At 39.4% G+C, this 25,553-nt stretch overlaps 1 protein-coding gene across 2 annotated transcripts in view; it reads right to left on the minus strand.

The window, feature by feature from the left end:
* Positions 1-1,523: 1,523 nt before the first annotated feature.
* Positions 1,524-25,553, minus strand: part of CBLN4 (cerebellin 4 precursor) — a 30,681-nt gene continuing 6,651 nt past the window's right edge. For both annotated transcript variants that reach the window (XM_087720486.1, XM_014069501.2), the window contains 2 exons: positions 19,825-19,941; positions 1,524-3,133 (listed from right to left, as the gene is read on the minus strand). In XM_087720486.1, coding sequence (XP_087576612.1) covers positions 2,936-3,133; positions 19,825-19,941 — 315 coding nt within the window. In that variant the 3' untranslated portion in view covers positions 1,524-2,935. The remainder of the gene's footprint in view (positions 3,134-19,824; positions 19,942-25,553) is intronic.

The raw sequence follows: 25,553 nt of genomic DNA on the forward strand, positions 1-25,553 counted from the left end.
GCAACTCTCAAAGCAGAAGTGTTTCATGGGCATACTGAGGCACATTCATTGCTGCTCACATTGCTGCATTATGGACAGTGATAGGTTTTAAATTTTTTACTACTGGTTTTGTGGGCATGGCGTGGCTTGGTGGGCCTGGCTTGGTGGGTGTGGCAGGGAAAGGATACTGTAAAATCTCCATTCCCTCCCCACTCCAGGGGAAGGTTACTGCAAATTCCCCATTTCCTCTTGATCAGCTGGGACTCGGGAGTTAGAGAATAGATGGGGGCAGGTCCAGTCAGAGGTGGTATTTACCAGTTCTCCAAACTACTCAAAATTTCTACTACCAGTTCTCCAGAACTGGTCAGAACCTGCTGAATACCACCTCTGATTATGGACTAGTTGAAGTCTGATGGCCAGGGTGTGAATGATATCTGAAGGGAACCCCAATTTAGGAAAGGATACAACTGAGGTGCCAGTTGAAGCTGGTACTTCCAGGCCACAGCTACCTCCTACTCATTGATCAGGAGTTGTAAATTGGAAAAGACCCCCCAACTGTGCACCAGAAAGTGCCAAGTGATGAGGTAACAGGGAGGCAGTGGGGGCAGCAGAAGCCCTCCACAACAGTCCCCGTTTCTCATGTGGCCGCTTAAATTAAATTAATCATCCACCCTTGATATAAAAGATATAACAAATTACCCATAAAAGGATAGGGTTTTCTTATCTTTTAAAATTAAAATACTGTCTGCTTTTCTTGAGGCACATAGTATATTTTCACCTCTCAATTGTTCCCCAGGGTCCGTCCCCCCCGAAAAAAAGTAGCTATCATACACTTCAGGAAGGATAAAACAATTACTATTTCTTTGACTTCAGACTTGCCACATGAGCAAAAGATAGCCTCCAAAAGTTTTTCATTTCTCATAAGTTTTCAAACCCTCTGCATCCATCACTTGAAACATTAAAATACTAGGGGACGTTTCTATGATTAACGCAAAGACAACTTCACAACCACCAGCACTTAAGGGAGCAGGGAGAAAGCACTTAAACCAGACTTTCTGTAAGGGTTTTTTATCTCCTCCAAAGAAGCTCTAATGGCTGGATGTTATCTTCAGCATGGTCAACCTGTGGGGAAAAAAGTCATGCCCATTTGTAGATAAGAAAAAGAGACCTGGACACCAATAGTCTAGAATGTACACATATAAGTTCCACTTTTTCGTTTAGAGTTATTGTTCAGCTTTGGCTAAATCACAGCCATTCAGTTTCATTCCCTAGTCTGTATAAAGGAAATCAGAGTAACTTAATTTACAGGATTGCTGTGCATGCAGATATAATTAGAAGGATGTAAAACACTTCACAGTCTAAAGTTGCTTTGTGAATTGAAATTGGTCATTTACTTGTCTTCATGCTGATTGCCTTCTGGATCTTTTTCGGTAATTGAGAATCTTTTACAGTTGTTGCTGTTTCCTTTTTTTAAAAAAGATTTGCATAAAATAATGATCATTAATACCTAATTTTTAAACAGGAGGCCCAGAGGTAAAACAAGATACAGTAACATAGATTGACTTTTATTATGTAACAGCAACATAATAAATAAATTTATGAAGTCATATGGCCTTTACAAAAAGACAGAAAAGATATTGCACCAAGTTTAGGTACTGGCTATTTGGACTGAATATTTGCTAAAGAAAAACTGGGGCACTGCACCCAAAGTTAAGCAAATTTAAGTCCCTCTAATTTCAGTGGGGGGAAAAATAACTTGGTGTTAGAATCTTTCTCCTTGAAATCAATGGGACATTAAGGCTGCAATCCTTTACACATATACCTGGGAGTGTCTCCCACTGAATTCAGCAACATACTTCTGAGTATATATGCCTAGGATTGCGTTGGGCAGGGCTTAACTTTGCCTAGGCAATGCCCCTGAGAGTTATCCTCATTATATACATTTATAGAGTTAAGGCAAAACCAGATAACACTTTGAAAAGGACAGAAGGCTTGAGAAATAGATATCATTTAAAAATAAGAGGGAAGGATTTCCATCTCCACCTGATAAATTTAGCTATATCTAAGGAATGCATTCAGCTGATTTTTTTTAAGAAGTAGCTACTCTCAATCATTGAACTAAAAGTAAAGTCTAAATGTATTTTTTTTTAAAGGGGACATGGCTGTTTTGCAGAGATTTGCCAAAATGATTATCTCTAACTCTGGTAAGCATTTTATTTAGCATAATAAACTCTTCATGGAACTAAAAAAATCCTTTCTATAGTATACAAATTCCTTTAGTGTTCAGAGAACATCCGACTCTGAATCTACAGATTTTCACAGGGCAGTCCTCTTTGAGTTTAACTATTTGAAGGAAAACATATTTGTGACTCTTCCAGAAACAGAATACATGAAAATTAATGCAGTCAAATGCTTATCAGTAACTCTTCCTTTGCAACCGAGAAGCATGAATTTATGTTAATTTTTAGCACAAGGGGGAACAAAGATATAATTCATATATTAATGAACAGTTCTTTGGCAGCTATGTGTTAATCTTGATTGAAGTTTTGATCCAGAAATTCTTAAATTATAGACCTGGTTGCCAGTCTTTTAAAAATGGAACTGGGGGATGGGAGGGAAGAGGCAATTATAATTATTGACTTCTCCCACAAATCCAATATGTCCAGTTAAGGAACTTGGAATGAATCTTGCAGGCAGCTTCATTCTGTAACATCAAGCATAGATACGTATTGTCTGCTTTTAAGTCTTGCTTCCAATGTCCCGTTTTTAGACACACAAAATTGGTTGAAATCTCAGGATGAATTCAAAGAGGGTCAAAATGCCATACGATAGAATCCAGATTTCACCCATGAGAAACCAAGAAAGAAAAATCAATCCAGAGGATGAGAAGATGGTCTTCAGAGAACAGAAGCAATGATTGGTCCACACCTAGGTGAAAGTCACAAGGCGATTGATTTTACAGGGGAAAGACCAAGAAGCCAGAAAACGTGGAATACTGCCATCCGCCAACCAGGTTACCTTTCTCCAGTTTAAGGTAGACCTTATCTTCCTTGTCTAGGTAGAGTAGGACTCCGTTTGTGGCAGCTTCACGAGTGACATCTTTGTCCCCAGCAAAAGCTGAAATGACTGGCTTCCCGTTAAGCATCAAGTTCACCTGCCAAAAATAATGATAATTTAAAAATCCTGAAAAGACTCAAGTTAAGACATAGCCATCCAATACTACTAAGGTTAATGGGAAAGGTCCTTAGAAGGCCAGTGCCACCTAGACACGGTTTGCCAATTTCAACATCTTTTCAGAAGTAGCAGGAATAAACAATTAGGTAAATTGAATGTGGGAGGGACGGAAGTCGAAAGACAGACAGCAAACTGGTTGTAGGAATGAAAGAATATTTATTTGATTTCTATAGTCACTCTTCTCAAGAAGTGACTCTGGATGGAATATATCCAGTGGTGGGATTCAGTTAGTTTGCACCTATTCGGGAGAACTGGTTGCTAACTTTCTAAGCAGTTTGGAGAACCAGTTGTTGGAAGAAATCTCATTTTGGGTTTTTTTCCACTTTACAGGGCTAATCCTATAAGAAAGGCAGGAAGGAAACATTCTGGTGTTGTTTTCAGCCTAATCTTTATTGCCCTGCTTACAGAAACTGCCTCTCCAGTTAACCCTTATTACATTGTAACAGGGGTGGGTTTCTCGCCCCATTCCAACCGGTTCGTCCTCGTGCACGCGCGCGGTGCACGCATGCGTACTAGCGTCTGTGCGATGCTCCAGCTGCTCCTGGATGATCGCGCAGGTGCTGTATGCGTCCTGCGCATGCGTGGAAGCGCAGAACTCATTAAAACCGGGTAAGGACCGCGGGCGGGCACGCCCTTCGCCGTTCCCGGAAGTTACTTACTTCCGGGTTCGGCGACCAACCGGTTCGCAGGGACCGCGGCGAACTGGTTGAAACCCACCCCTGCATTGTAACCACTAAGGTGAAGCACCCATCGACTTGAGTGATGTTAAGTTGGCCATGTCCACCCAGTCACATGACCACTGAGCCACGCCTACCCAGCTGGTCATTAGAGCAGAGAACCAGTTGTTAAATTATTTGAATCCTGTCACTGAGTATATCATAAAAAAAATTAGAAAATATGTATGACCATAAATTATTGCCATAGGTTTTAATACAGCCGTGAAACAGAACCATTAGCATCCTCAAGCCCCTAACCTGGTCTCATAACCAGGTTTTCATGGCGTGATGAAAGGCCAAGAAGATTAAAGTCAACTTAATCACTGAAGAGAGAATATTCCAAAAGGGCAAGACCTAGAACAGAGAAGGCACACCTCTTGGTCCTCCCCAGTATATTCCTCCTTCCGTCTTGCTATTATATTGTGGCTTAGCTATGATCTCAATGTTATTTAAGAAAATTATAAAATTAATCTAAAAATTGGTATGCTATACTTTGCTTGCCTTCCTCTACTTTTTCAATAACTTCTTAACACTGACTTAGACCTGCAACTGTACATGTGCAATGATTAAATTATGATTCATTTATCTTCCTATCAAGATAATTAAATTCATCTGTCTCTACATGTGCATAAACTGATGGGTAAGTGGAAATCTAATAGAGATGTGTGGACATGAGATCCAGCAAGGTTTTTCTTAGATTCTTATGCTCACTGTTGAAAGCTTCCCAGATGATATATCATTATAGAATTAGAAGGCATACCAAATCTAAATCATCCCACATTCCATGCAAACATCTAAATTAAGATTCTGTGACAAATAGTTATCTACCTCTTTGAACATATCATGATAAAGGGAACCCACCATGTTGTTTTGATTGTTGACCCTTTATAGATTTTTTTTTCCTGATGGTCAACTGGAATTTGCTTTGCTGTCATTTGAACCACACATTGAAAAGAAAAATGGTATGCTATCCTTTCAAAGGAAGGTATGATGGCCTAGAGGTTAAGACGGAGTTCCCCAACCTTTCTGACTTGTGAACCAGCAGAGGATGGAGACGTGATGGTTCTGGGTAAGTGGCCAGCAAGTACATGCACAAAGCTTCATTTGTGGTAGTGGTGGGCATGTGCGCCTGCCACACAAATGGAGCACACATGCACTCACATGCCCATAGCTTCTGTGGACCAGTTCTGAACAGCTCACAGCCCAGTAGTGGGCCGCAACCTGGGGCTTGGGGACCTCTGGGTTAAGATACTGGACTTTTTGACCAGAAGGTTGGCAGATCGAAACCCAAGTACTGCATGATGGGGTGAACACCCATTCTTGTTCCAGCTCCTGCCAACTAACTGTTTGAAAGCAGGCAAATGCAAGTAGATTAATAGGTACCACTTTGGCGGGAAAGTAACAGCATACTGTGTGACGTGGCATATAATCATGTTGGTCATATGTCTTTGGACAAGGTTGAGTGCCTCAACTAGGAAACAGAGATGAGCACTTCCCCCTATAGTTGGAAACAACTGGACAGGGAAAACCTTTATCTTTTTATTCTTTTAAACAGTTGGTAAATATTTTGGCAGTATAGCGTTTTCCAGAGAGGAAACAGTAAATTCCGTCAGATAAAAGCCCAAATTTAGAAACTGGGTAGACCTGAGCAGGATGGGGGAGAGGGGAAGAGGTTCAGAGTAGCCATATTCTAGAATCTCTCAGGAGAGCCAGTTTGACCTTGTAGTACGGGCATTAGGCTAGAAAGTGGGAAACCATCAGTTCAAATGCTTTCTTATCTATGAAAGCCAGCTGGCTGATTTTGGGCGTGTCATTTTCTCTCAGCCCAACTTACCTCGTAGGCTTGTTGTGGGACAAGTAGAAGGAGGAAAATATTTGTATATGTTCACTATCTTGAATTATTTGTTAAAGTAATAAAAGCGGGATAGAAATAAATAAAATAAAAATATCTAGTAGATTAGAAAGGGAATGTGCTGGAACTCAGTTACCATAATTCTGCAACCATCATCCTAGCAAGAAATTTTGTAACTGCAATCTCAGCAGCTCTGAATAAATCTTCAGAGAGCACCAAGGACCCCTCATTTCAACCCTTTATCAGTTTCAATTCTCCTTTATCAGTTTCAATTCTTGCTGCATCAACATTTTCCCCAAAAAATCATTCTTTCATGGGGGCTTGATTTTTGAAAAATTGCAAAATAACCCTCTTATTAATATGTTCATCAAATGCATAGACAAATTTACACACATACACTTTGCCGCATCTGCCATCAACAGCATATAAAGATAATGGAGGGAAAATGTTCCTCAGTAAAAATGTAATACACACACAAACACACACACACACACAAAACATATTATATTTATTATATTGTGTTGTGTTGTGTTGTATTGCATTGTGTTGTATTATATTGTATTGTGTTATATTATATTGTATTATATTATATTATTATTATTATATTAATTATATTATATTATATTATATTATATTATATTATATTATATTATATTATATTATATTATATTATATTATATTATATTATATTATATTATATTATATTATATTATATTATATTATATTATATTATATTATATTATATTATATTATATTATATTATATTATATTATATTATATTATATTAATTATTATATATAATGCTAGTCGTCACTTATAAAGCCCTTCATGGTATTGGACCTGGGTACTTGAGAGACCACCTGCTGCCAATTACCTCCCAAAGACCCATTAGATCACACAGGGCAGGCCTCCTCCGGGTTCTGTCTACCAGCCAATGTCATCTGGCTACTACCCTTCTCTGTGGCAGGTCCAGCCCTTTGGAACGAACTCCCCGCAGAGATTCGGACCCTCACCTCTCTCCAGGCCTTCCAAAAAGCCGTTAAAACCTGGCTGTGTCGGCAGGCCTGGGGTTGATGAGTTCCCTTCCCCTCTCGAATCGTGTGGCTGTTGGTTGTTTTTAAATGCCTTGTATTTGTAGTTTTTGTGTTCCCCTTTCCCTCCTTGGGTTTGTGCGCCGCCCTGAGTCCCGCAGGGAATAGGGCGGCATATAAATAAAATGAAACTCAAACTCAAACTCAAACTCAAACTCAAACTCAAATATTATATTATATTATATTATATTATATTATATTATATTATATTATATTATATTATATTATATTATATTATATTATATTATATTATATTATATTATATTATATTATATTATATTATATTATATTATATTATATTATATTATATTATATTAATTATATTGTATTGTATTGTATTGTATTGTATTGTATTGTATTGTATTGTATTGTATTGTATTGTATTGTATTGTATTGTATTGTATTGTATTGTATTATATTATATTATATTATATTATATTATATTATATTATATTATATTATATTATATTATATTATATTATATTATATTATATTATATTATATTATATTATATTATATTATATTATATTATATTATATTATATTATATTATATTATATTATATTATATTATATTATATTATATTATATTATATTATAATATTATATTTAAACTTGCACAGCCAAACAAATAAATGACAAATAAAACAGATATATTTTAATTTTTGAAACCTTATGACTACATGAAGCAGAACACTAAATACTAAAGAGTCTATACTGTAGGTACCTTTATTTAATCACAAACTAGTCGTGCAGTAAAAATCAATAGAAGACAATTCATAGATAAAGCGTACTGTAGTACATTATTCAGGTAATAGGAAGCCACAAATTCTGGTAATAGAAAGACACAAAGTCCCATAGTTTTGGAAGGAAAAAACACCCTTACTAATCTGTGTCAGTGAGCCATAAATTGGTTTAGCATCCTCTGGAAATTTAGCCAAAATAATTTCTAAAGCTTAGCTTTATGGTGTTGTGTAAGCATAGCTGACTGAGTTTCATTTCACAAATTATAGTCAAACAAACCATACCTTAAAAAAAGATGAAGTGAAAGAATTATGCAGGTGGCTCCTTTATTTTTAATAGCCCTTTGTCTATTATTCTTTGCTTTAATTTGGATTTTATATTTTCATGTGTTTATTAACTGTTTTTAGATGTTGTACACTACCCAGAGTTGCAATGGTCAGAGTTGCTTGCTTCCAAGATGGGTGGCTATATAAATTGGAGGAAACAAAAGGGGAGAGAAGGGAAGATGGAAGGGAGGAAGAGATAGGGAAGGAGGAAGGGAAGGAGGAAGGGAGGAAGAGATAGGGAAGGAGGAAGGGAAGGAGGAAGGGAGGAAGAGATAGGGAAGGAGGAAGGGAAGGAGGAAGGGAAGGAGGAAGGGAAGGGAGAAAGAGATAGGGAAGGAGGAAGGGAAGGAGGAAGGGAGGAAGAGATAGGGAAGGAGGAAGGGAAGGAGGAAGGGAAGGGAGAAAGAGATAGGGAAGGAGGAAGGGCAGGAGGAAGGGAGGAAGAGATAGGGAAGGAGGAAGGGAAGGAGGAAGGGAGGAAGAGATAGGGAAGGAGGAAGGGAAGGAGGAAGGGAGGAAGAGATAGGGAAGGAGGAAGGGAAGGAGGAAGGGAGGAAGAGATAGGGAAGGAGGAAGGGAAGGAGGAAGGGAAGGGAGAAAGAGATAGGGAAGGAGGAAGGGAAGGAGGAAGGGAGGAAGAGATAGGGAAGGAGGAAGGGAAGGAGGAAGGGAGGAAGAGATAGAGAAGGAGGAAGGGAAGGAGGAAGGGAACGGAGAAAGAGATAGGGAAGGAGGAAGGGAAGGAGGAAGGGAAGGGAGGAAGAGATAGGGAAGGAGGAAGGGAAGGAGGAAGGGAGGAAGAGATAGAGAAGGAGGAAGGGAAGGAGGAAGGGAACGGAGAAAGAGATAGGGAAGGAGGAAGGGAAGGAGGAAGGGAAGGGAGGAAGAGATAGGGAAGGAGGAAGGGAAGGAGGAAGGGAAGGGAGAAAGAGATAGGGAAGGAGGAAGGGAAGGGAAGGAAAGACAAAAAAGGAAAGGAAAGGAAGATTATAGATGATAGATGATGGGGAGAGAGAAACCTGCTTAGTTTTTTAAAGTTCAGTGCAGGCCAATTAAGTACTGCAGTCTGCCAGCAATTCGTTGAACTGATAGACTTGATGTAAATCAGTTTCCTCTGTTCTGAATTGCCAAAGGAAGATAAACCAAAAACATTTTAAGAATCAATTACTTTAGTGGCTCTTAAGCCAAGTACAAATTTATATCATTCCTAGAAGGTAGAGCAGCAGGCATACACATGCTTAACATTGAACTGGGCTCTTCCCAATTGTTGTAGATTTGATGAATTATTGTGCCTTGCAATACTAATTTTGCAAGCTTCTGTATTTATTTCCCAGAAATAAGTCTCACTTGGTTCAGTGGACAAACTGCCAAATAAGTCAGCAGCAAGCGCAGCAGTGGAGATGACTCTTGATATAATCTTAAATTATTCCCAAATTGGAGACAGGTTGTAAGCATCACTGAATTTCCATGGAATAGTGAAATAGTGGAAAACATGACATCCTAGGGAATTGGAAAATAGCCCAGAAAGTTCAGAAGAATCATATTTAATTTCAAATGGAAGCTTTTTATTTTCCTTTAAAAGGAGAGGTTTAACTAGATGGAATATAAAAGGAACAGACAGAAATGTAAGACTGCTTCAGGGAGCTTAGAAATTATTTTAAACATAACAGGAGTTCAAATGAAATACACAATACAGACTAGAAAAGGCATAAACAATTTTGAAATGATGCCAGTTAAAAAAAAATATATAAAAAGCTTTATTTTACAAAGTGGAAAAATGGGGAAATAAACCATTAAACAAACTAACACAATATGCAGCATGGGTGGGATAAATTAAAAAAGGAATCAGAAGAGCTAATATCCATGACATGCAAACTAATAATAACAGAATCTAAATTCATCAGGGTAAAGGATGAAAGATGACACAGAAACTAAACAGTGAATACCTGATTCTTGAAAGCAAAGCACTAATTAACAAATGCAAGATCTGTTTTGTTTTGTTTTTTTGGTTAAAAAAAGTGATATGATAGATTATAGAAGTAGTAGTACCCAACCTTGTATTAGATCTGGAATCTACAGAGGAAGGGTAAACTTCCAAGCACATTTTAAGAAGAGGGAGCAGTAATACAAAAGAGCCAATTGGTCCTTTCCCATTTCACTCATGGAAGCGGTTCACCAACTGAAAACCAATTGCATACAAGCATGTACCTAATCCAAGAAAGCTTTGTTTCCTTTCTTCCTGGATGTGTATCCCACCTTTCTGTTTATTCCAACTCTCAGGGCAATTCGCTACCATAAACGAAGCAGACTACAAAACACAACAAAATTTAAAGCCAAACCACAGTGAGAAATAATTGTTAGAAGAAACAGTAGATCAAAGCTAAACAAAAGGTGTTACCATTTTCTTAAACATTGAGAGAAAGTGAGAGGCAATTGCATTTGCTTAAAGCTGAGAGTCACACAGAAGAAACCCCTTGTCTGTAAACTAAGTAGCCACACTTCTGGGAAGGATGGCATACTCAAAAAAGCCTCTCCTACTGTAATATCAGGGAGAAGTATCCCCATAAATAAATGTGTCAAAAGTCATTTAGAACTTGAAAGGTCAAGACCAGTATTTAAACTGAGCATGGTAAGTAAATGGTAGTCAGGAGACATTTTAGTATAAGGTATCATAGGATTCCTGTGTCTTGCATCGATCAACAACCAGCAGCTTGCCTGTTGCACTTTTGCACCAATTGCAATTTCCAGACATTGATAAATTCCCAGAAAATACCCTGCATTAGACAAGATAGAATATAATCAGGACCTGGATAACTGTTGCTATATCCAATCAGCCATCAAACTTTTGCAACCATCTCACAGGGCATCTGCTAAGCAAAGTCCATTGGAGAAGACATTCATTTAATGACTGTGTGATTCACTTAAAACTGCAGAAAAAGAGGTCTTAAGATCAGATAGATAACAATCATATCATTTAGCAACAGAGGTTTTGGTCCCAATTGTGTTCATAAACCAAGGACTACCTGTAGATTGAATCACCCAGTAGGATCTCAAGGAATTACCAATCCTTGACTAATGCTAGTTGCTCTTAATTATGCATACTTTAGCAGATCCTTCTATAGCTAATGAAGTTGCAATCCATCTCTTAAATAAGTAGCTTCATATAATCATTCCATGATTTGGATGTGGAGTAGAGCAGGGAAGGCAATATTTACAGATTTTCATTTAGCCAAATTTGGCTAACGGACCATATCTCTGATGGCCACTGCCTGTGGCATATTTGTCTGCTACAATTATATTATTACTAAGTCAAATTATTAATTATTTTTGTAAGAAAAATGTAACATGATTCAAAAAATTAAAACACAACCAAAGCATTAACTGAATTAGATAGTACGTTGCTTGACAAACTTGAACATTGGGCACTATCTAATAAAATGAAATTCAATGGTGAAAAGAGTAAGGTTCTACATTTAGGCAACAAAAATGAAATGTACAGGTACAGTATAAGTGGTACCTTGCTCAATAGTAGTAACTGTGAGAGGGATATTGGAGTTCTAGTGGACAACCATTTAAATATGAGCCAGCAGTGTGCAGTAGAACCAACACAGTTCTAGGCTGCATTAACAGAGGGATAGAATCAAGATTACGTGAAGTGTTAATACCACTTTATAATGCCTTGGTAAGGCCACACTCGGAATACTGCATTCAGATTTGGTCACCACGATGTAGAAACAATATAGAGACAATAAAAAGACTGCAGAGAAGAGCAACAAAGATGATATGGGGACTGGAGACTAAAATGTATGAAGAACGGTTGCAGGAACTGAGTATGTCTAGTTTAATGAAAAGAAGGACATGTTAGCAGTGTTCCAATATCTCAGGGGTTGCCACAAAGAAGAGGGAGTCAAACTATTCTCCAAAGCACCTGAGTGTAGAACAAGAAGCAATAGGTGGAAACTAATCAAGGAGAGAAGTAACTTAGAACTGAAGAGAAATTTCCTGACAGTTAGAACAATTAATCAGTGGAACTGCTTGCCTCCAGAAGTTGTGAATGCCCCCAACACTGGAAGTCTTTAAGAAGATGTTGGATAACCATTTGTCTGAAAAGGTATAAGGTTTCCTGCCTAGGCAGGGGGTTGGACTAGAAGACCTCCAAGGTCTCTTCCAACTCTGCTATTGTATTGCATTGTATTGCTGCAGGCTACTTCTGCTGCCTGCTGGCTGCCTGCAATTTAACAGTTCGAATCTCACCAGGCTCAAAGTTGACTCAGTCTTCCATCTTTCCAAGGTGGGTAAAATGAGGACCCAGATTCTTGGGGGCAAGATACTGACTCTGTAAACTGCTTAGAGAGGGCTGTAAAGCACTGTAAAGTGGTATATAAGTCTAAGTGCTATTGCTATTGCTATGTATCTACATAGGCATATGAAAAAAGTGGGTAGAACCTGGAAATCATTATATTCCACATGCTATTTCCTTTTCTAAAAATCTAGGCAAATTCATTGCAGTAATTTTCCAGGTATTTCTGGAAAGAAAGATGAAGCCAATGGCATACATAGTTATGCTGGGAAACAAAACATAGCCCAGTGTGAAGAAGTGAATGGGGCTGCAAAAATGCTGAATTGTATTCAGTGAAATTAAATACTATTCATGTGACTTTTCTCATTTTTAATAATGTTATCATTTTGTCACATTCAGAATTAGAATTGGTGGTGACCAACTCTAGGATCTCAGATTGATTGATTGATTGATATGATTGCCCATCTTACTAACATGATTCTGGGCAGCTAACACAAATTTAAAAACAATATACATACATACATACATACATACATACATGCATGCATGCATACATACATACATAACCACTCCCGTGAATTGTTGTTGTTAGTTGTGAAGTTGTGTCCAAACCATTGTAACCCCATGGACAATGTTCCTCCTCTACCATCCTCTAGAGTCCATTTAAGCTCACGCCTACTGCTTCCATCCAGCCACCTCATTCTCTGTTGTTGCCTTCTTCTTTTGCCCTCAATCGTTCCCAGCATTGGCTCTTCTCATTAGATGGCCAAAGCATTTGAGTTTCATCTTCAGAATCTGGCCTTCTGAAGAGCAGTCAGGGTTAATCTCCTCTAGGACTAACCGTTTGAACGCCTTGCAGTCCAAGGGACTCGCAGGAGTCTTCTCCAGCACCATAGTTCAAAGGCCTCAATTCTTTGGTGCTCAGCCTTTCTTATGGTCCAACTTTCACAGCCATACATTGCAACTGTACATTGCAGCCATAGATTGCAACTGTACAACTCTCATGAATAGTATTGTATAAACATTTAAAGATTCGTATGAGTTTCTACATGAGAGCTAATTTGCAGATTGCATAAAGTCGTCTTTCCCTGGCTAAAGTGAGAGAATATTAATAATTGTAAGGAATTTGCTTGTTTGCTATTGCTTTCATGTATGAAATCCTCATGTGCAAAGAACTATTTACCCCTCTTAGCTGTGACCAATAACAACGCAATTTCAGACCCAGGGAGACTAGTTGGAATTGGACTGCAATTTTTCTGAGACTGAGGGGAAACGTGAGGCATCTGTATGATATGCTAAGTGATCTTTTAAATACATATTTATTCAATCATCAGATAATCATCTGGAAAATTAACAAATCCCATTGCACCCTACATATGTTAAAATGGCTTATATACTGACGATGCTGAGTCCCAAATTAGATATTACATTCCATTAAGTTTCTCCATTTGAACTAGAGAAAGGATAGGAAATGCTGTTTAACCCCTTCACCCCCAAAGGCTTAAATCAAGGAAGCCCTCTCTGGCACCCGTTCAACAGCTGTCTAACAACTTTGGCATCAACACACAGTGGAAAGCCAAATGTGCTGCTGAATGCCCAGATACAGGCAGTTACGTAGATGACCCTACACAAAAGGTGCCAGGTTTTAACCTTCCTCGCCAGCATTGGTCAACTCTGAACAGGATCTGTACCCAGCATGGTGTCTGCCAAGACTCGTTGTTTAAATGGGGTCTTGACTCTACCCCTCAGTTGACTGTGGAGCTCCTCAACAGAACATCCATCACATTGTGTCCAAATGTCCATCAAGAGCTTACACCAGCCCAATGTCTGATTTTTTTTCAACATAGACCACCCTGTCCTTGAATGGCTGGGTGGACTGGACATTAACATTTGAACCACTATAAGTTCATTGTTTTGCCATACGCTAAATGAATAAATAAACTCCCAGCTGATCTTCCACTGGGAAAGGCCTTTCCTGAACATTTGTTCTCTCTGCAAGGAAACATATATATGTGTTTGGATCCTATTTCTTTTCCTCTGTGGAAAAATAGTTTCCAAAACACAAACATCGGGAGTGGACAAAATTAATTAGATTGACTTACAGATTGTATGCAAGTCATTCTTAGGGATGCAGTGGCTCAGTGGCTAACACACTGAGCTTGTCAATCAGAAAGATTGGCGGTTCAGCGGTTCGAATCCCTAATGCCAGATAATGGAGTGAGTTCTGGTTACTTGTCTCAGTTTCTGCCAACCTAGCAGTTTGAAACCATGTAAAAATGCAAGTAGAAAAATAGGAACTACCTTTGGTGGGAAGGTAACAGCATTCTTTGTACCTTTGTACCTTTGGCATTTAGTCATGTTGGCCACATGACCCCGGAGACACTGGCCACATGACCCCGGAGACGCTGGCTCTTTGACTTAGAAACGATGAACACCACCCCCTAGAGTCGGGAATGACTAGCACATATGTGCAAGGGGAACCTTTACCTTTACCTCTACATTCTTAAGACTGTCATTTATTCTCCTAGCTTTCAATACAATATAGCATAGTAAGGACTTGGGAAGGGGGTATTCAAAGTCCCAACTTTTTTTAAAACAAGGATTGTAAAGAAAAAAAGGAGATTGGGCTTTCATTGTGCTGTTTCAGCTGCTGTCTTTGAATTTTTGTGGCAGATGTCTCAGGAGGGGTACAATGCCCTGAGGGGAGGGGCTTCCCAGGGGTGCTATTTATTATATTCATATATTCATATTTTATTCCACTCCTATTACTTTATTAATAACCTAAGGAGGCAAACTTACGACTTCCTCCTCCTATTTTCCTCACAATAACAACCTTGAATTGACCTGAGAGATTGGCTGGCCCAAAGTCACCCACCTGGCATTCATGCCTAAGGTGGGACTAGAACTCACAGACTCCTAGTTATTGACCCAGTGTCACTCAGCTGGCATTTATATGTAAAGCAGGACTAGAAATCACAATCTCCTAGTGATTGGTTCAAAGTCGCCCAACAGGCTTTCATGCCTAAGGCAAGACTAGAACTCACAGTCTCCTAGTGATTGGCTCCAAGTCACACAGCCCACTTTCATACCTAAGCACAATGGTGGGATTCAGCCAGTTCGCACCCATTCGGGAGAACCGGTTGGTAACTTTCTAAGTAGTTCAGAGAACTGATTATTGGAAGAAATCTCCTTTTGTTTTTTTCTACTTTACAGGGCTAATCCTGTAAGGAAGGCAGGAAGGAAAGATTCTAATGTTGTTTCTAGCCTCATCTTTATTGATCTGCTTACAGAAACTGCCTCTCCAGTTAACCTTTATTACATTGTAACAGCTAAGGCAAAGCGCCCATCGATCTGAGTGACCTTAAGTTGGCCAAGCCCACCCAGTCATATGACAACTGAGCCCCACCTACCCAGATAGTCATTAGGGCAGAGAACCGGTTGTTAAATTATTTGAATCCCCCCATTGCCTAAGCAGGACCAGAACTCACGGTCTCCTGATTTCTAGGCCAGCACCTTAACCACTACACCAAACTGGCTTTTGTTTTTAAATAATGCATTTTAAGGAATGCATGGGGAAAGCTATGCAAATTCACATTAAATCTCTTGTCAGTTTATTCTTCTCCCCAACACACAGACCACAGACTTTATCAATGCATGTTGCCGTGTGTGTGTGTGTGTGTGTATGTGTGCAGCCCTCAGTTTCCTGCAAAAGCTCCTACCAGACCCTGATGCCCTCAGAGAAAGGTTAAGGTATAAAATGTCTTTATTGTTGTCACCCAACTTAAAGGATAGAAAAGCATCCTCTATGAAACTAAGAGTCAAATTAGGTGTATGCAAGTAGCCCTCAACTTACAAGCACAATTGAGCCCAAAATGTATGTTGATAAGTGAGAAATGTGTTAACTGAGTTTTGCCCCACCCTACAACTTTTCTTGACACGTTTGTTAAGTGAATCACTGCAGCTGTTAGCTAAGTAAGTACGATGGTTAAGTGAATCTGGCTTCCCGCCAATTGACATTCCTGATCAGAAAGTCACCAAAGTGGATTGCATGGCCCGGGACATTGCAACTGTCATTCCTATGACCTAGTTGTCCAGCATCCGAATGTCAGTCACATGACCATGGGGATGCTGCAATGGTCACATGTGTGAAAAATGGGTTTACGTCATTTTTACAGCGCCGTGGTAACCGTCACTAAAGAAACTGTTGTAAGGCAAGGACTAACTGTATATGCATGATTTAAAAAAAACCACCTTGCATTTCTTTCTCCCGTTGCAGAAGAGGGAAGCCTCTCTTTTTTCCAAAGTGGTTGTTATGGCCACCTGCCTAATGCTTTCATCAAGGAATCCTCTATTTCCAGGCTTCATGCCTTGCTAACTTCAACTCTCACCATTTCTGAGGCATAGGCTGTAGACTCAGGAGCTCAGGCAACGCAGGAGCAGATTACAACGAAATTGCTCTCAAGCTATTGCAGTAATATATTCAGCAAAATGAAGATAGGCATTATAAGCCTAGGAGAGGCATGCTCTGTTGACCATTCATTTCCCCAGATGCCGTTCCACCTCCTTATCATAGCTCATCTTGCCCTTTTTTTTGTTTAAAGAGGCAGTTGTTTGCAGAAATATAAGGAGTTTCAAAGTGAAGCCCACAACTAGCATTTAGTATGTCTTTCACCATGAAGTTTATCGTCTGCAACGATTCTGAGATAGAAATGAAAGAGGTTTTTAAACTACCATCACACCAAAAAACTAGCAATCCCTCAAGGTCTAATCACTGCCTTTCTAAAACTTCTTGGCTCCTGGAAAACAATGGACTACATGTAAGTAGCCAACAGAACAACAGAGTTGGAAGGGACCTTGGAGGTCTTCTAATCCAACCCCTTGTTTAAGCAGGAAACCCAATACCTGTGATGGCGAACCTATGGCACATGTGACCTTGTCGAGCCCTCTCTGCAGACACGTGAGTGGTCACCCAGCTTAACTCTATTGTGCATGTGGGGGCTGTTTTTCGGATCTCTGCCATGCATGTGGGAGACATATGCACATGCACAGGAGGGTGGGGTGCCATGCATGCATATGTGCAGGGGGTCACACATGCATGTGGGGATGTGGGGGTTACACATGCACGCGCAGGAGTGTGGGGAGCACAGGGGGTGCAGTGCTCACTCCTGCACCCTGTTTTTGGTTTCAGGCGGCTTCAGGGAGGCCTGCTTGGCCAAAAATGGGGCCCTGGGAGGGGGTCACATGCATTCACAGGGTTGTGGGGGGATTGCAGTGGGTTGTGCATGCATGGACTGGGGGTGGGGCACATTGCATTATGGGTGTGGGCATGCACCCATGCACTGTTGCACACACGTTTTTGGCACACGAGGAGTAAATGGTTAGCCATCACTGCTCTATACCATTTCAGACAAATGACTTCTTAAAAACCTCCAGTGTTGGAACTTCTGGAGGCATGTCATCTTGGCCAGGGGCCAAAACAAATCAACTTCATGAACATGGTATCACTTTGTGCCTTCTAAACATACAAAAGTATGACGTCATCTTAGAAAGCTGGCTTCGTATTACAAGGGAAATGATCTGAAATCCTAATGTTATTTTCTATCATAGTTTCTGGTCCACTGCTATAGATTTGTTATGACTCAATCAGTGGTGGGTTTCAAAAAAATTTAGAACCTCTTCTGTAGGTGTGGCCTGCTTTGTGGGAGTGGCTTGCCAGCCATGTGACTGTATGGGAGTGGCTTGGCAGTCATGTGACTGGATGGGCGTGACCAACTTGTAAAATGTGGTGAAACTCATTTAACAACGCTGTTGCGTAGCAACCAAAATGTTGGCTCAGAAACTCTGGCATTTGAAGCATGCAAGTCTTAAAGCTGTCAAGTTACAAGACCCTTGCACCCTTAACCCTTTAGAAAAAAAATCCCCCAGGGGTGTTCAAACTTAGACTTGTGGACTTTAACTCCCAGAATTCCTCCTCTCGCTCTTCATCTTGATGATGTGCGGACGGGTGGGTGGGTGGGAGCTGGAACCGGTTCTAAACGGCACTGTAGACTATAGAAGAGGTTAGAACTGGTAGGAACTCACCCCTGGCCTCAACCCTACATATCTTTGCTTAAAAATTCATTCTTGAGAACATTTATCGATATCCAATGACATTTCATGCAAAATTGTTATACCATCACCATCATAATTGTTATGCCGCAATTATTTCCTGTCCATTTCTGTCCCAAGTTTAAAGTTTTGGTGCCGACCTGTAAAGACTATAATTATTTGGGACCAGTATGGCCAAAGGAATGTTCCCAACCATGCTTATCTGTGCAGTCAAGCACTTAAGGATTCGTCGGCGAAACTATTGGAATAACACTTGTCAGTGAAATGAGGCCAATGACTACAAAGGCAGAAGCTGTGGCATTTCCCTTCTAGAACACCACTCATCCCAGGAAGTTTGCTTGGCAATTCACAGCTCTTCCAGCTAAAGATCTACCTCTTTTCTGTAGCATTTCAGATTTTAACATTGCATTTGGAACTTCTAAAATCTGCACCATTTTGAGATTTTCCAAATTGTGTAAGTTATATAAATTGGAGTGGCCTTTACATCTGTTCCTATAAATTGGTTTTTTTGGAAAAAAAAAAGACATATTTAGCCCATATGGAGTTCAACTCCCCAAATTCCCCCACTCTATGTGGCCATTGTTAAGAATTCTGGGAGTTTCCACAAATCTTACAGTTGCTCAGGTTACTGTACAGAGCTACAAAAAGAAATAACATGCTGGTATTGTGACGGAATCCCAAGGAGTGCAGTTTAGATAGTTTGTGTGGGAGAGAGAGAGTGAAGACAGCTGCTCCCTAATACTTTCCAGAGTATGTTTTAAGGTCCATGTAGCCTGCTTTATTTTGCCAAGATTCTGTCTATAGGTGAAGAACAACAAAGGAAACTGCTTACAAGAATTTCAACAGGTTTTTTTTTAAGTTTTTTGAGTCTGATGGTTTTAGATATAGACATTCTGTCTAGATAATGTTTCATAAAATATTACTTAGATGTGTGTACTGCTTTTCAAGATCATGCAAAGTGTTAGTTCACCTTTATAATGCTTTGATAAGGCCACACTTGGAATATTGCATCCAGCTGTGGTTGCCACAATATAAAAGATGTTGAGACTCTAGAAAGAGTACACAGAGAATCTGTGCCAACTTAATTTTGGCTGCCTTGCATTCCTGGTATTTAATGCTCTTTGATGAATGAGTTATGAAGAAATTGTGACATGAAAGTCAACTTGGTCATTTTGGAGAAGCTGCCATATCTAGAATGGGGATGCAAGACTGTAATTTGATTTATCTTTTAAAATCTATTAGTCTTTCTTACCAGTAGCTGTCCCTATTGTTTCACTCATGTTTATATTGCTTTCTTTTGATATGTTATATATTTTTAATAACCTACAACATGATGCTTTTAGATTAAAGCTAATATCCAATATAAGTATGACAGAGAGGGAGGGAGGGAGAGCGGGAGGAAGGAAAGGAGGAAAGGAGGAAAGAAAGAAACATTAACAATATTAGCCTCAAAGATTATTTTTTAATTCAACATACCTGAATTGTTTGGCTCTGGTAGACTTTAATTACATGAAAATTAAAACTGTATATTCCTTTTCTCGGTGCTACAAACACAGACTCCAATGTAAAGAAATTGCCCACATTTACTAGGATCTATAAATAAAAGAAAAGAAACCAGTAATTAATGGAAGTATTCCAAGTCCTGGAAAACAATGAAATAATTATTTTGAATGAACCCAAGTTTAATTACAGCGTTTGTACATTGTTCATCTGACACTTCAGTGTATGCAAATAATCTGATTTTACTTCCAACAGCCTCATAATAAGATGTAATGTGTGCTATTATTATTTGAATAAAACCCACTTATTTTCAATTAAAGATATAGAAATTCCTTCCTCACATACTTTAACTTCACCACATGCTTAGTTGAGAGCAAGCATTACTGAAAGCAACAGGAACCTATTTCTGAGTATACTTAGAGTCACGTAACATATTTTTGTACAACCAGCTGAGAGGCTGCTCAGTCCCACTACAGTTCCTGCTGGGTTTCAAGCAGATGAGTCATCTCATCACATGGAATTGAATTACTTAGATAGCTAAAAACATTTGTAGCACAAATCTTCAAGTTGTTTAGTTATGTAAGCCTCACCAAAGAATCCAGGCAGATACAAACAGAAGGACAATGAATGCCAACTGTTGAATAAACAGCTGCCCACAAACTTATCTTACACAAGCAAGTGGGTCAAGCTTTATAACATCTCGGAACCTTCAAGATTATTTGGCCAACAAATGAGAACACTACAGAATTTCCCTCCACTAATCATTGGTTCAATGCAAGGCATTTGCTACACTGAATCGATCTGGAACGTGCTCAGATCCAAATCCTTGGTTCCCAACAAGTACAGCACCCTACAACTGTGGCTGCAGAGCCAACCATTCAGAATATAGCAGTGCCAAGTAACAGCAACATTAGGAAGAAGGAATATGAGAAGCTGGAGAAGTACCAGGGTCTGAAGGAGGAAATAGAGAGCATGTGGAAAGTAAAAGCCAAAATGGTACCATTGGTGATAGAAGCACTTTAGGCTGTAAGGACTAAAATAGGGGAGTGGCACCAACAGATCCCAAGAATCTCAGAGCTTTCTGAATAGAAGAGTGCAAAGTTAAAACAGCTAAGGCACAATGGAACTCCTAAGCCATTGATAGAGGACTCAAGGACTCAAGATGGAGAAAGACACATACCATTTATAAGGATAAGAAGGGAATTTTTAGATGATAGATAGATGCCCTACTTTCCCAAAAATAAGGCCTCCCCAGATAATAAACCCAATCAGGCTGTTGAGCACATGTGCTAAAATAAGCCCTCCCCCGAGAATAAGCCCTCTCCAAAAATATTGCCATGAGGTGACTACACTTGCTGCCATCTGCACCTCAAAAATAATAAGACATCCTCAAAAATAATGCCAAGCACTTATTTTGGGGGTCTCCTGTCTTATTTTTGGGGAAACATAGTAGATAGATAGATAGATAGATAGATAGATGGATGGATGGATGGATGGATGGATGGATGGATGGATGGATGGATGGATGGATGGATGGATGGATGGATGGATGGATGGATGGAAGGAAGGAAGGAAGGATGGATGGATGGATGGATGGATGGATGGAAGGAAGGAAGGAAGGAAGGAAGGATGGATGGATAGATAGATAGATAGATAGATAGATAGATAGATAGATAGATAGATAGATAGATAGATAGATATGGATGGAGAGAGGGAGGAGGGAAGGAGGGATGGAGCAGGAGAGAGAAACTGACAGACACAGTTAGCACTATGCATTCATGCCTTATTTCCATCTCCTTCCACAATATTTTGCACTCTTCTTTCATCATGCTCGTGACATGAAATTATTCCTAAGGGGGCAGATTACATATCTTGAACTATATGATCATCAATGTTCTTATGGTTGTCCTCAGCTGGAAACAGATTCTCCATTCATCTCAGTGGGAAGGATGACTATGTCTTTATGAAGGATTGTTCCATGGAAAATTCCAACATTTGGTGGCTTGGGAAATCCCACTTAACTTCAGAATGGGTAAGGTTATAATGTGAAATAGGCAAGGCTGCATGTTATGGTTGCTATTGCTGTTTTCTTTTTCTTTTAAATTGCGTGCAGACTCTTTTGGAGTTTACAGTTCAGATTGTGAATGCTTCCATCTCAAATTAGCTGGGAATGAGGCTGAGGCGACTAGCAATAGCAAAACACTTAGACTTATATATTGCTTCATTGTACTTTACATCTATATGTTTATAGAGTCAGCATATTGTCCCCAACAATCTGGGTCCTCATTTTATTGATCTTGAAAGGATGAAAGGATGAGTCAACCTTGAGCCGGTCAGGATCGAACTCCTGGCTGTGGGCAGAGTTAGCCTGCAATACTGAATTCTAACCACCACGCCACCACGACTCTAGATAATCCACAGAGAGTTTCAAAGGCTGTCTGTAGTTTTCAGGCTGGACCCTTAAAATGAAGGTTCACCACTTTAAGGTCTCAGAATGAAGGTGGAATATAGATGCAATAAATAAATAAATATGTAGAAACCTTTCAAGCAACTTAAGTGCAAGAAATTATTTTGGAGGGGACCAACTGCAGGTATAATTATTCAATTCTTCCCAATGTTGCTGTTACTTGGCACTGCTATATTCTCAATGGTTGGCTCTGCAGCCACAGTTGTAGGGATTTGTACTTGTTGGAAACCATGGATTTGGATCTGAGTACGTTCCAGATGGATTCAGTGTAACAATTGCCTTGCATATTTTGCTGTGCTAGAATTGCATAGAGAAGATAACGGAGGTGTGTCAAATATACATCCCAGGCTTTCAGTTGCTGACAATAGTTGCATTTCCTTCGTTGGCTTGGGTACAATCCACAGAATCTCAGGCATATTTCAGCCATATTGATCTTGATAGGAGAAAAAATAGCCTCTTTGCTTTCACATGCAGTTTACAGTACTTGCAAATCTGGATTGCATTCTTGAACAGGACAGTCAAGTCTCTTATTGTTATTTAGGACTGAAATGTACCTAGCCTCTTGAAGGAACTTCCTACTTTCAGCCTTTCTGAGATTGGGTTGTAATTTTCATAAGTGCCTCCTTAGGTTTCTATATTATCAATTGAAGTCTTCCTTAGGCTTAGATTAGATTTCAGAAAGAGCACAGCAAGGTTTTTGGAAGAGTGATGCAGTGGCCTAGAGGTGGAGCTCTCACCTCGCAATCAGGAGGCTGTAAGTTTGATCCTAGGTAGAGGCAAATATTTCTCTCTCTGAGCACAATAGGAATATATCTGCTGAACAAAACTCTGGATTGGTGACAGGAAGGGCACCCGGTCATTAAATATGCTGCTAGCTCCATTGAGTTGCCCAGACTCCACCCTGTTAGGAATATAATCTAACGGTTGGGTTAGCAATATATAAATCATGTAACAATGCTATACCTGTTTCTTTAAATCATGCTGTAAATGTGATTGGTTGCTGTTTCCTCAATTGGCCATAAGATGGAGCCAGAATCACTGTTAGATGCTGATCTGATCTGGGTATTTGGAAGCTGGCTGTTAGAAATGCCGTATAGTGATCAGCGTGAGCTACTGTAAGTTTTGCAACTGCTAGCAAACTTTGTGTACTGGATTGTTAGTATGATTATGGACTATATTATTTGGATTATCCCTTAACTGAGTTGATGAGTGACTGTCTTAACCGTGTATGACCTGGACTGTTTGATGGACTCTGATACCTCTATTTCCACAAAAGTAAAAACCTATTTAAACTGCAGTGTCTCTGTATGCTGGTTTGTGTGTTCTCCAACATCATTGTCACAACGCTTGTCTGAACGCACTCGCTCTCCCAATGGGGAGCTTACCTAACACACCCTACAAGGGATTATGGGTCATTAAAAGAAGATGACAGCAAGGTTTTTGGAGATGGATTGCATACTCTTTCTTAGGGGAGCTTCAATCAACTTCCATTCTCCTTTCCATCTTCCTTCGTGCACCTTTTCCAATCCCCTTCATTTTCATTGGAACGTGTTAGCTTTGGTTGAATATGGTGATTTCCCTAATGGTATGTTACTTCATCCTGATTTTTGCTGCAATGGTGATGATGATTTATTTATATATCAAACTTCTTGATTACCCACTTCCCTCAGAGAGGGACTCTGGGAAGTGAATAATAGCTCTTTTTCTCTATAGCCCATAATAATATTAAAATGAAAGTTGATGCTGGGATATTAACTGATGTGTACAGTGATTTTTTAGGATCTAGAAGTGAAACTAAATAAATTCTTGACTAGCTCTAAAGTCTTGAATGTGGTTTTAGACATTTTTCCTCAAAATGCTAACAGCAATATTAGACTTATATACCGCTTCACAGTGCAGTTTACAGAGTCAGCATGTTGCCCCCAACAATTTGAGTCCTCATTTTACCCACCTCGAAAGGCTGGAAGGCTGAGTCAACCTTGAGCCTGGTGAGATTCAAACTGCCAAATTGCAGGCAGCCGGCAGTCAGCAGAAATAGCCTGTAGTACTGCATTCTAACCACTGCACCACCGCGGCTCTAATGTTAAATTATAGCAGGAAAAAAGGAAGCAAAAGGAAAGAGCCTTGCTTATCTTTCCATTAATCCATTCCTGTTTAATGTTATGAAACTGAAATTAAAACAGTCAATGCAAAGAGTTATGGACTTCACCCCCATTATCTTCTCTATGCAATTTTAGCACAGCAAAATATTCACCTACCTGTCCTGTTAGACTGAGTGCAGATATCTGTTGCTCCTCTGAAAGAGACCTCATATGAAATGCTAATTATCTGTTATCATTTGGAATCTTGACATGTTATGAGTTTTAAACAGTAGTCATTTCAAAAGAAATCAATATAGAAATCAATTTGTTAGGTATTAATGATGACCATGGATCAATTATATAAAGTTGAACTTGGTTCATCTGGATTTGGGTGGCCATATGCCAGCTCTATCTGTGAAAAAATATTAACTTATTATTATAACTAAGTTTAATTGCAATCAATAGGTTTAACGTTCCTTGCACTAACATCAGGAAAAGTGATGTATCATCGGGCATATTCCTAAACAATACTTTCTTCATAATCTTAGGATAAGAGTCTCTGTGTCTCTCTGTTTCTGTTTCTCTATGTCTCTGCCTGTCTGTCTGTCTCTGTCTCTGTCTCTGTCTGTCTCTGTCTCTCTGTCGCTCTGTCTCTCTCAATCTCCCTCTATCTCATATCTCTCTCTCTCTCTGTTCTCTCTCTCTGTTCTCTCTCTCTTTCTGTGTCTATCTCTCTCCCCTCCTCTCAATTGCACTACCTCTTGTCTATTTCAACTTAGTCTATGAAGATTTTCAGTCATCCAGATCAGGATTGGACCAAATTTGTTTTTTTTTCAAACGGGATTTAGACTTTCTGTTTTTTTCTTTGAAGACATTTTGCTTCTCATTCAAGAAGCTTCTTCAGCTCAGTGTTACAAAATGGCATTCTAGCAGCTGTGTTATCCCAGGAGATGTTCGATTATTTCCAGTACTTTTCCAAAATTGGTAGATATTAAATAGAAGTTTAACATGTCAGCTGATTTGGTTATTTATTTATTTATTTAGTCTCCTTGCATTTGGAAGATTTGGCAGGCTAGGAGGCAGCTTATAACTTTCAGATAAGTTTAAACCATCCATCTCCTGCTTCAATTTACTGAAACATTCACATTAATCCTATT

This window comes from Thamnophis sirtalis, unplaced genomic scaffold (assembly GCF_051295495.1).
Source record: "Thamnophis sirtalis isolate CommonGarterSnake01/CBP01778 unplaced genomic scaffold, rThaSir2_p1.2 scaffold_7, whole genome shotgun sequence".
NCBI classification, from domain to species: Eukaryota; Metazoa; Chordata; class Lepidosauria; order Squamata; family Natricidae; genus Thamnophis; species Thamnophis sirtalis.